This window comes from Rhodamnia argentea, chromosome 4, assembly GCF_020921035.1.
Source record: "Rhodamnia argentea isolate NSW1041297 chromosome 4, ASM2092103v1, whole genome shotgun sequence".
In the NCBI taxonomy this organism is placed as follows: domain Eukaryota; kingdom Viridiplantae; phylum Streptophyta; class Magnoliopsida; order Myrtales; family Myrtaceae; genus Rhodamnia; species Rhodamnia argentea.
Window position 1 is genome coordinate 11370341 of NC_063153.1, and position 12434 is coordinate 11382774.

General features: G+C 39.9%; 1 protein-coding gene across 1 annotated transcript in view; it reads left to right on the top strand.

The window, feature by feature from the left end:
* The first annotated feature begins 210 nt into the window (after nt 1–210).
* Nucleotides 211–12434, top strand: part of LOC115727986 (disease resistance protein L6-like) — a 449825-nt gene continuing 437601 nt past the window's right edge. The window contains exons 1-4 of the mRNA XM_048278019.1: nt 211–728; nt 1537–2644; nt 2771–3052; nt 3137–4771. Coding sequence (XP_048133976.1) covers nt 226–728; nt 1537–2644; nt 2771–3052; nt 3137–4771 — 3528 coding nt within the window. The 5' untranslated portion in view covers nt 211–225. The remainder of the gene's footprint in view (nt 729–1536; nt 2645–2770; nt 3053–3136; nt 4772–12434) is intronic.

The following is a 12434-nucleotide window of genomic DNA, read 5'->3' on the forward strand; positions in this document are numbered from 1 at the left end:
TGATTGGCTTTCATGGTCTCCCAGGGAGTCTTTAGAAATGTCCAAACTTGTTACAAAGTCTTGGTCAACTTAACTGGTGCTACTTGGTAATGCCGAACGTTAGTGGGAAATAGACAATTCAATTTGATTTTACAATGAGCCGGCCAAGTATATTAGGTATTGGCGCTGGTGCCGGTCATATCGAAAACCTCAGCTCATTTCTTAGAAGCAACAAGCTTCCTAGCTATGACAAATTCGGAGGCCGGAACGAGTATTGAAGCTGCACGGGCATTAGGAGGTGAGTACCATGTGTTCCTGAGTTTTAGAGGAGCGGACACTCGTTATGGATTCACCGACTTCCTCCACGACCGATTGGTAGATGCCGGAGTCCACGTATTCATCGACGAAGATAAGCTCCGCGTCGGTGAAGTGATTGGTGAGAACCTTTTGCGTGCTATCAACAACTCCATACTTTACATACCCATATTCTCTCGGACTTACGCTTCCAGCAAATGGTGCCTCCGTGAGCTCGTGCACATAGTAGACAACGAGTCCGCGTCAGAGGGAAAAAAAAGCATCCTTCCCATTTTCCTCGATGTAGAGCCTGAGGACGTTAAGCTTAAGACTCGACGTTATAGGAAAGCCTTCATGAAGCACAAGGAGGAGTTTCCTCATGAAGTCGAGGCGTGGAAAAGAGCTCTTCGACAGATAGATGAAATCAAGGGATGGAACGTGAAAAAGAACCAAGGGTAATACTGTTTTTAAGATCCCTTCATATTGCTTCTTTTTCCGCTGTAGGGGGCGTACACCGTTGCACTGTCAAATAATTGCTTATGATTAGTTTATCGGAAAATATTTAAAATTACCTCGAGTTGCTGCTCTCATTCAACTTTACAGCCTCTGCTTTGTTTTACACATCTCGTAGTGACCACTTTACTTTACACAATTATCAGCGCTCCTCAAGAAATACCAATTACTCAAGGAACCTAAGATTTGGTGAAGAAAGATCGTGTCTAAATATTCATTAGAAGCGAGAGCATCCTCAGAAAACATGTAAAGAATGAGAGGATCGTCATCTTGTGGCTCGAGCTCTGCGGAGCTCATGGGAGGTCCAGATTGAAGCCGGGCAACCTCGGTATGGAGGGGGCCGGAGGCGAAAACCTGCCGACAATGTGCAGGCCTACGAGTGGAGAGAGGGAGAGAGAGAGAGAGAGAGTTGGATGATGTTGTCCTCATTATCTCTGTTCATGATTCTCCTAGTACATGTGCCGAAATTTTTTCTAGGCTTAGCTATAAATGCTGAAATTTGCTTATGCACGATATAGGAGACACTTGACAACTTTGGCCATCTTGTTAGCCAATACTGTAGTTTTCAGAATGTTTTTAATCATATATGAAGAACATGACAAGTGGGTTCTACACTGATTATTCACTAGATTTAGACATTGTTCGTGCTGTACATCAATCTTTTCCGGTTAAAATTTTGACAATTCTCGTGTGATGCGTGGGTATGAAATTAATCTGGTCAACTAATGAAAACACTTTTGTACATGGCAGCCAAGCAGCGATCGTGAAATTGGTTGTTGAGAAGGTTTTGGAGAAGCTGGAGATAAAGCAAAAGCCTGTGACTGAACCTTTAGTTGGACTTCATGATCGGGTAAAAGACTTAACAGAGTTGTTAGATGTCAACCACGGTGATGTACGGATTATTGGAATTTACGGAATGGGTGGTGTCGGTAAAACAACTATTGCCAAAGTCGTCTTTAATCAACTATCTTCTCACTTTGGAAAGTGTTGTAGCTTCCTTGAGCAAGTTCGAGAAAACTTGTTGACCAAGGAGGGCATAATCCAGTTGCAGAGGAAATTACTATATGAAATTGTTGATTCTGAATCGGCAGAAAAACTCAAGGATAGTGAAGAAGGAATGCGAAGGATTGGAGAAACATTCCGCACTAAGAAGGTCCTTGTAGTTTTGGATGATGTTGATGATAAAGAGCACATTAAGAAACTAATGGGAAATTATTCATTGCATTCAGGATCTCGGGTAATCATTACAACGAGAAACACAACTGCCCTGCAAATTGAGGGATTCAAAGGTAAAATTTTACGGTATGAGATGCTAAAGATGAATTATGGTCTTGCACTTCAACTTTTTTGTCGGCATACCTTTGGGAGAGACTTTCCTTCAGATGGTTATCATGGGCTTTCAAGTGAAATTGTCTCAAGTACAGGAGGGCTTCCTTTGGCTATCAAAGTGATAGGCTCGTTACTTAATGGGAAAAACAAAGCATTTTGGGAAGAGATGTTGGCCAGGTTAAGGAATGTACCAGAGGAAGAGATTCTAAAGAAGTTGAGGATTAGCTATGATGACTTAGACGAATATCAACAACAAATTTTTCTCGATATAGCATGCTTCTTTTTCAATGAGAAGAAGACAGATGCAATTTACATGTGGGACGATTGTCAATTTTATCCCCATAGAGGAATTGATGTCCTTACCAATAGGTGCTTGATAAAAATATTGGATGATGATAAGTTCCGGATGCATGATCAATCGATAGACCTAGGAAGGCAGATAGTCCGTCAAGAAAGTCCAAGTGACCTTGGAAATCGAAGTAGGTTGTGGATTGCAAAAGAGGCCCTCCAAATCATAAGAAGCGAAGAGGTAAGTGAAAAAAGTCCCATTTTCTGTTTAGTATCTTTATCATTTCTTTATGCCCATTCCAGTTGTAAAACTTAGGAGTTGGAAGTTGACAAACTTCTTCACAACATTGGAAAATATCACTTGCAGAGGCGGGACAAGGTTCAAGCGCTTGACATAGATGGACTAGATGGCTCCATAGAGATCACAAATGAAGAGCTTGAAAGGTTACCAAACCTAAGATTCCTCAAATTGGGCAATGGAACTTTTAATGGGGACTTTGCAAAGTGCCGTTCAAAGTTGAGATGGATTTTTTGGCATTCTCCTCATCAGGATTTTAGGGCGGACAATATGTATTTGGAGCATCTTCTTGTATTTAAGCTGGACATGAATGACTTCACGGATGACTCAAAAGCATGGGAATTGATCAAGGTAAATTACATATTTTTAGTGTAGTAGTCCTAGTGTGTTCTATGCAATGGTTCTTACATTTGACATGCCATTCATTTTTTTCAGAAGGCACAGAAATTGAAAGTTCTATCACTTACTGGGTGCCATGGCATAACAACAATCCCTGACTTATCTAAATGCTTGAGTTTAGAGAGGTTGACCATTGCACGCTGCAGCAGGCTAAAGAGAATTGAAAACTTCATTGGAGATTTACGTTCGTTAATTGAGTTAGAGATTGAAGTGTGCACAGGTCTTACAGATTTGCCTAAAGAAGTGGGGGCACTTGTGAACCTTACGCACTTCTCATTGCAAGGATGTTCCGGGTTGAGAGAACTTCCCGACTCATTTGGGAGTTTAACCTCATTGATAGAGTTAGATTTATCACGTACGGGTATTGCCAAACTTCCAAACTCCATAGAAGGACTAGTGAAACTTGAGTCCTTTCTTCTAACGAACACAAGGATAAGGGAACTTCCGGACTCCATTGAAAAGTTAAAATCATTACGCGTATTGCGTTTATCAATAAATGGATCATATTCTCCGAAGCATCGTGTTTGGCAGTTACCTAGTGGCATCAGCATGCTGGAAAATCTTGAAGAGCTAGATCTCTCTGGACGTTATGAGGTGAAAGGGGAAGTTCCCGATGGAATTGGAGAATTGTCATCTTTAAGGATCCTAAATTTAAAGCACACTCGTATCTGTGGAATTCCAAGGACAATCAACCAGCTTCATCACCTCCAAACACTCAACTTATCAGATTGTAATGCAATTAAAGAGTTGCCGGAACTTCCCACGAGTTTGACCAGTCTACTTCTTCGATCTAAAGCATTGCTTTCAGTCCCTACTCTATCGAATCTTACTAATTTGGTTGAATTGCAACTAAGTGATGGCTCTCGTATTACGGGTGAAACAAAGCTAAGCACAGGATGCAACTTAAGCTGGATTGGGAGGTTATCTAGATTGAAAAGGTTAGATTTAAATCTAATCGTCCCAGCACCCGAAGAGTTGGCTTCTCTTGCCCATCTGGAAGAGCTTACTTTGTCTCACCTAGGCCTAGAAACACTGAAGCAGCTTTCGTCCTCTTTGCTGAGATTGAATTTACGACACTTTAGGTGGGCAGAGTTAGTTCCCTCCTGCTTGATATTGAGAAATTTGTCGACTTTAGAGATCGGTTCTTGTGAAGTGGAAGACATTCCACTCGAGGGACTTCCGCGACTGGAGAAACTGTGTGTTGATTATTGTGTACGGCTTCAAAGATTATCCATTCCCTCGGAACTAAGGAAGCTACGAAAAGTGCGCATTTCAGAATGTCCAGAGCTAGTTGAGATACAAGTTGTGGGTCTTTCGGAATCATTAGGGTCCTTCTACATTTATGGGTGCAAATCTCTGAGAAGAATAGGCGGGTTATCATACTTGAAGAACCTGGAGAAACTAGAAATCAAACGGTGCTATGTACTTACTGATGTTGAGGGCCTAAATGAGCTAGTCTCTCTGCAATCATTGAATGTCGGAGGGTGCACGTCATTGAGAAGCCTGATTGATCTAGCTTGCACTATACCAGATGATTGCCTCGTCAAAATACAGGAATGCGGAGACTTTATCAAAGATTCTACTCTGATCGACCCATCTAAAATTTCTTTGAAGCATTACAGGGAGAAGATTCTTCTGGATACATCAAACTTTGAATCCAAGTCAGACAAGGTACGACAACTTCTTCATTAATGTAGACATTCGTGAATGCATGCATGGGTTTGTCGATTTATTTGTTCTAATCTCAGTTTTGATGCTATAATTCGGTAAACCTACACAAACTGTAAAGAGAGAGCAAGTTTTCCTATTCCGTGCATCAAGGAGATTAGTCCAGTTGCATATCTGAATACCCCCCATATTAGAGCAATTCTTTTACTTTGCTTACTCCTCTACAGATTAGTCATGAAGTTAGACCTCCTACTCCTTGGTAGATAATTATCTAGGTTGACTGATTTTTAATTTAATTTTCCATCACATGCTTCTTCAAATGTTGGAACTTGGATAGATAAGGAAACCACATACTATGATTCCCATTCCACTCGTCTCTTCTAGTACTATTCTAGATTAGTCTCTGCAACTAATGATGGAGCCATATCATGAATATTTACTATATAAGGTTTTCGGGTGATTGCTAGACAACATATGAAGGTGATCAGGAGACCGAGGATGTTCCTGCAAATAGAGATGCAGGAGGTGCGCCTAGATTTGCTTCGAGCTCAGGGAGGGGCACAGCCTCGAGTTCGGGAAATGGCGTAGCTTTCAGCACAGGAAGCGGTAGAGGTTCAAGTTCGCGAACCGGCTTCAACTTCAGGAAGCGGTTTCCAAAATTCAAGACTCCAGCATGCTTTAAAAGATTGTGAACAGAATCTTACACTCCCACAAGAGGCAGTCAGAGGAGCGATCTCCCGACCAACTGCATCAGATTGGGAGGCTTGAAATTGGGGTTTCTTGTTATAGTTCTTTAGCTTAATGAATACTGACAGTATATAAGCTTTCGCCATCAATTTATGAAGCTGTTCTCTTTCTCGGTAAACATTGATGAAGGGGACGGGCAAAGGTGGTTATTCAACTTTTATGTGTCGCAAATAGTCATCGTAATCATTTTGGCCGTTATAGTGTCCCTCTGATTCTTCCATAGACATGAGCTAGTTGATGAACGTTGTTGCCTCGTTGAATTTTGATTGAAAATGGTAAAATAAGTTAGGACTCGTGAGCAGCTACTACTCAGTGTAGTGGGCTAGTCCTGGATGACACATAGACTCTGCGCCAGTCCAAATAAGGCTACATGCATACTGAAATCTTAGTCCAGCACAATGGTTTTCGACGCATGGATAATTTAAGCTTTCCAATATGTCTCTAAACAGGCCATGCATTAGGACTTTAGAGTAGTGATCACTTGTGCACAGACTGGGGAGGATAGAAAGAACACTTCATAAAGTAGGTAGCAGATCCTGCATCTTGGCCATAGAAAGCTCATTCTTTTGAGCTCACCAAACCTAAGTAAACGGACCCCATCATAGATATTGGTAATGCGTAGCAGAAGTCCGATACACTTATCAAGGCAGATCGTTGAGAGAGAGCCCAAGTCCGGGCCGGTCAGCATAATTAGTTGAACTCAGTTTTACTCAAAAACTTAAGCTAATAAGTCATGTGTTATGTATAATATATTAACTGCTCCACATCGCACTAATTAATCGATGTAGGACTTCTTTAACACAATCAACACGTGCATCTTAACAGATAATAATTATTTTCTAATTTCTTTGAGAAACTATGGAGATACGATTTTTCATGAAACATCATACTTGGGATCCGATTTTTGTATAACAAAGTCGGACAAGGTGTGGACATTTCTTCCAATCAAATTTGTGTTATTTTGTCATATATTCTGGGTCCATGTTGTGGATCCATTTTTAGATTGCCCAGAGAAATTAGGATATGTTTTTGTCTTGTTTCTACAATTGGTGTCAGAATGTTCATGCAATACAGTTTAAAGTTAACCTTTACACTGGGAGGGTCAGCAATGAGAATGTTTTCAGTACATGACATACGAATTGGCACTGGGATCAAAACATGTAAAGCCGGTGTTGACTAATTTCAGAAATGTGTTGAGTTACAAGCTATACTAAGGCAAGGGGAAATTCCAATATGGGAGAGGAACCCAACCTTCGAAGGGAATAAGCAAAAAAATCGGGTGTATAGTGTGGGTTTGACTATGTGTTTTTTTTTTTTAATTCTACGGTGGGATTATCCCACATCGGTCGTAGAAGAGGCTGGAGGTCGGTTTATAAGTATTAGAAAAAACCTCAACCTTTGAGTTAGCTTTTGGAATGAGAGAGTCTCAAGACCACTTAACAATCTGGAATTTTTGTCATGTTCAATATTATTATTGAAATTTTATCTAATTTTCCACATTATCTATAAGATTTCAATTGGTTCAACTAAGTTTTTGAATTATTTTTAGAAGTTCAGTGTCATCCTTGCTTTACAAAAAAAAAGCTCACTAACTTCTTTAAACTTTCCATGCAGATCACGTTCAATTAAGAATGGATGGATTAAATTAAGTTCTCCATACCTGTCACTAGCAAATAAACTTGAAAAATAATATTTATTGGGAAGTTTAGGGTGCGCATGAAAACACTTCAAAAATTGCATTTCTCTGCCAGAAGCCCATCCGACGGAGAAATGTATTTGATAAAAACGTGATCGAAGTAAAAATTCGTTTGATAAAAAAATTGACTTTTGATAAGATTTTTCACTTCTGATAAGATTTTTACCTAATTTTGAGAAGTAAAAAATTTTAACTTCTCAGCTCTAGAATCACTTCTTGGACTACACTTGCCTCCGCCGACCACCGTTGTTGTAACCGCCGGCCGCCGACCACCGACCACGGCCACCGCGGTTGCCTCCGACCACCGCCGCCGATGGCCACCGTCCCACCGCCGCCGCCCTTGCGACCATCACCGACGCCTCCGCCAACTATCGCCGACCACCATCGACCATCACCACCAAAGATTTTGTTAATAATGTTTCAAAAGTAGAAATTTTCAACCGTTATTAAACAAATTTTCTTGATCAGAAGTCAATCCGGAGCAGAAGTAGAAAAATCAACTTCTACTTTTGAGGAGAAGTAGAGAAATCAAATTCTGATCGGAAGTTGATTTCTCATGGAGAAGTGTTTTCATGCGCACCCTTAGAGCGCGAATGACAATAGTTCTGGATTCAAGCTCTGGAAGTGTCCAGCTAATGAAAGCAGAGGAAGGGGCATAGCTTCAAGTCCAAGAAAGGGCATGCCAATGAGTTTAGAAAGGGGCAGAGTTTTTAGTTCCAGAAGTGGCACGGCCTTGAGTAGAGGTGTCAAATGGGTGGGTAGGGTTGGGTTGAGATCGGACCAAATATGGTCTAACCCATATTGACCCATTTAACCCGTTTTGACCCGTATTTAATGGCCCATATCCGGCCCGACCTGTAACTGATCCATACCCATCCCATTTTGACTGGTATTATCAAACACATTTTCTTTTCGTGCCCAACACAAAGAGAGAGACTCATATTATCAAAACACATTTTCTTTTCATGCCCAGCACAAAGAGAGAGAGAGAGACAGAGGGAGGAGAGAGAGAGAGAGAGGCATTCCACAGAGTGGAACGCACGCAGGGGAGAAGGAAATGGGCAACGGCTCCTGATTATGTTTCAACGGCCAAACTTCGTTGGAATCGAGCGGCGGGCCGTGGCGGCAGGCGGAGGTGATGGGTGGTGGGCTAGGGTAGCGGCGTCTCTCCTCTGCTTCGAATGAGCTTCGCAGCATCTTTTCCACATCCATGGCAAGGTAACTCCGATGGTAGGAGCAATAGATGTCCGAACATCTTGTGGGGATTTTCTTGCTCCGTTTTTCGCTCGCTTTTGCTTGCAATTTCTCTTGGAAAACTTCTCATATCCTCTTCTCCATCTTCTTCTCTACTGCTATGTAGCTCTCTCTCTCTCTCTCTAGTGGGAACCGAGGCTACAGCGGAGAAAACATGGAAAGCAGAAGCCCAAATGTTGGAGTTTTGTAGTAATTGTGGAGGGGATTCTTGTGTTGTAAATTTATTGAACCAGGTCGTCAGATAAGGTGGTCTCTGTTCTTTGCCATGTAGCGGTGGGCAGTGGTCAGCGGGCGGAGGTGGGCGGGCGGCGGGGCGAGCGGCGGGCGGCGGCAAGTTGTTGGTGGTGGTGGACGACGGTAGGCGGCGAGTGGCGACGGTGGTCGGCGGTCCATGACCCAATCTAAGTACAACGATGACTTAACCTTTTGATGGATAAAAAATGGGTCAAAAATAGGTTTTCTGTGAGTTCTATGTGTAACTCATTTTTGACACAGCAGATTTAGCTTCAATTTTTTGGACCCATTTTTATTGGGTACTCTAAAAGCTAACAACCCATATAGAACTTACACAAAATATGAGTAAGACCCATATTGACACCTCTAGCCTTGAGTTCAAGAAGAGGCACAGCTGGAAGTTTAGGAAAGAGCCGCGACTATGAGTACCGGGAGGGGCACGGGTTCACGTTCCCAAGACATGAGAGATTTTGATTCAAGAATTTTGAAGTCTGACTGTAAAGCAAACAAAAGTGCCCTTTGTCCTATCTCACGTAGATGGAAAGAAGATTGCAAGTCATTTTATTAGTTAGAAGGCTACTATAGCTTTTCAAATAAAAAAAATGGACAAGTGGGCTAGACCCACTATACTCGCGTCTGAGTGCGCGATTGTTAAGCGATTGCGAGTAATAATCAACACTAGTCAACAATCATTTTTTTATTTTATTTTTAAAATTACAGTAAAGTTAAATTATTGAATCCTTAAGAAATAATGCGACTATTTATGTAGGAGTAGCGATGATTTTATTAAATTTAGTTTCGCATTTTAATTAGTTAATTATGTCAAATGGTTGTAACTTTTCAAACACAACAGTTCTTTTGGACAACGAATATGTGTGTTCGAAGAATTAACTATTTTTCGGACACGAAGAAATATGATTGAAGATGTATGTCCATAGAGGTGTGACAGAATTAACTATTATACGGACACGAAGAGATATGTCCAAATTATAATATTACAAAATTAAGAACCATCCCCAAAATTAAGAGCTACAGCAGCGTGTGACCGCTTTCCCACGAAAAAAAGATTCCACATGATTTCCACTTTCTATTGGCGATCTAATCAACGCCGAAGAGATGTGCGTGACACGAACATACTTGGATGGGACGTCATGATAAATTATTTTGAGTTTTTCTGGCAGCCTCTGGCTCATGGGATTACTATTGCTAATGTGAAATTATTGTACTTGAGTGTGATATATACATGCATATAAAACTGAATGTTGGCACTGAACAAATGGGTTTCATGTGGATCTCGGTCGTATTGATTGAGGTTAGTTGACATATTAGCTGCGCGAAATTCTTTGCTCGTCGCTGGTCGTCGGTGCTCCTTTCATTGATTGTCCTTGGAACGATTCATCCATCACATGATGTTCGTACTCGTGGAATTTGTGGCCCATCTTTATCATCTCGTACGCAGTGGGCCCGTTCCTCCATTATTTGTCCCTCCTCCGTTGTTATGTGGGGCCATCCATGTTGGTGGAGCAGATAACTGGCGAAATCGATAATCTAAGGATGTTAGCTCCACTACCGTCAAAATATCAGATGATGTGATTGATCAAATGGATTACTTATCCAGGAAATGACATAAATGGGTTGTTGAATTTTGATTCAAAGTGCAATATGATTTTTGAAATTTTAATTTGTTCAATATAGTCGTTCAATTTTAGCTTAATATACAATATGGTCCTTGAACTTTCAATTTCTTAAGTTAGTCCTTAAATTATATGAAAATGTTCAATATTATCCTTTTCAATTTTAGGGACAACATTGAATATTCTCATATATCAAATTAAAATTTTAGGGATCACATTGTTTATTGAACTAAAACTCAAGGACCACATTACGCATTGAAGTAAAATTTAGCGATCAATTGTATTATTATTCATGCTTTAAATTATATGAAAATGTGTTTTCTTCCCTACAACATTCAATAGTGTTTAATTAGGAGTCATCAAACCTTCGAAGTTTTAGAAGACATCGTTTCTGAAAAATAGTTCTTGACAAGCCCTGTGCATTGCATGGGCTGTTAGCATTGTGAATGTTAGTTGACGAGCCTTATTATATGCACACACAAGCAAAAAAATAAAATAAAATAAAATCGACAAAGGTATGGAGAGTTCTTTGAACGGTTGATAAATGTTTAATCAAGTCACTCAATATTTTTATGCAATTGAGTCCCCAAGCTATATATTTGTTTTGTTCGAGTTGGTCATTCCGTTAAAAATACAAACGGAGATGCTGTCATGACCTTAAATGCTAATCTTGCAGCGTATGTAGCAGCCATATTCGAAGAAGTTGCTCTCAAAATTCATAAAAAAATTGGAAAAAGAACAAAAATCCGAAAAAGAAAAATCAAACAGAAATTCATTGGTCTCCATCTAGAGGTAGCTTTGTGCTGCAATTCGGATTGCATTAATTTTGCCTACAAATTCATTTAAAGAGTAGACAATCAAATTTAATTTTGGAAAGTCTTGGACACCTTCATCCACTTGCTAATGTAGAACCTTAGGTTTTGAAACCCCCCAACCCCCCAAAAAAAGTAAAAGGACATCTCAAATGTCAATATTTGTGTACCGCACTCATTTTAGTGCCTATATATATATATATTTGATCACTTAAGTGCTATTATCAAGTAGACAAGGTGCTAAACACCCAACATCCAGATCGATCTTGAACGACAGATGATAACTAATGTAGACAATCAAATTTAATTTTGGAAAGTCTTGGACACCTTCATCCACTTGCTAATATAGAACCTTAGGTCTCGAAACCCACACCCCCTCCCAACCCAAAACAAAAGGCAAAAGGACACCTTTTATATATGTATGGATAACTTAAGTGCCATTTTCAAGTAAACATGGTGCTGAACACCCAACATCCAGATCGATCCAGATCGATCTTGAACGACAGATGATAACTAACAAAATCTATTGCAAAGTGCCAAGGTTGGAAAAGATCTTGTCAACCTACCACTTTATAATATTTACAATGACAGAGAGTGGTTGAACTTGGAAGGAAGCATGCATCCAGCAAATCTGAGGAACCATGAATTGGTCTTTCCAGAATAGGTTTTAGATATGTACCGACGAGATGATGATTTTACTTCTCTCATATTCTATCACAGGCTAATAATTACTTTATATTTTTACTGCCAAGTGTTCTTCAATTTTACTAGTCAACCGTTTTATTACTTAGTAACTTGAAATAATGACCACTTTCAAGTTCCAGTAGATTATGAGCTGCTTTTTTATTTGAGAAGTATCAAAACTGATGTTGCAGCTTTCAAATTTTCCAGTATATTATGAACCATTTTCCAATTTCACAGCGGGGTCTACTTATTTCTCGGTATCTTATCTACAAAATTGTTATTTTAAACATTCAAATTGACCGTTATATTATCACTTTCAAATTACATAGTTGATTATCCGTAAATTTTGTATTCAAGCGTTTATAATAGGTTTATACTATCAAATCCCCAAGTAGATAACCAATTGCTTTTAGTTTCACAACCGGGGGCCATTGTTTTACCACTTTTGGAATTCCATACTAGATTGCAATCGCTTTTAAGGTTCACAAGTGGGACCCGCAAATTCGTCAATGAGTTACCAACAAAGTAATGACTTTTTACGTACTTAGTAAATTATCAAGTATTTTTAAATTTTACAGGTGAGCTTGTTTAGTTATTAGCGAGTT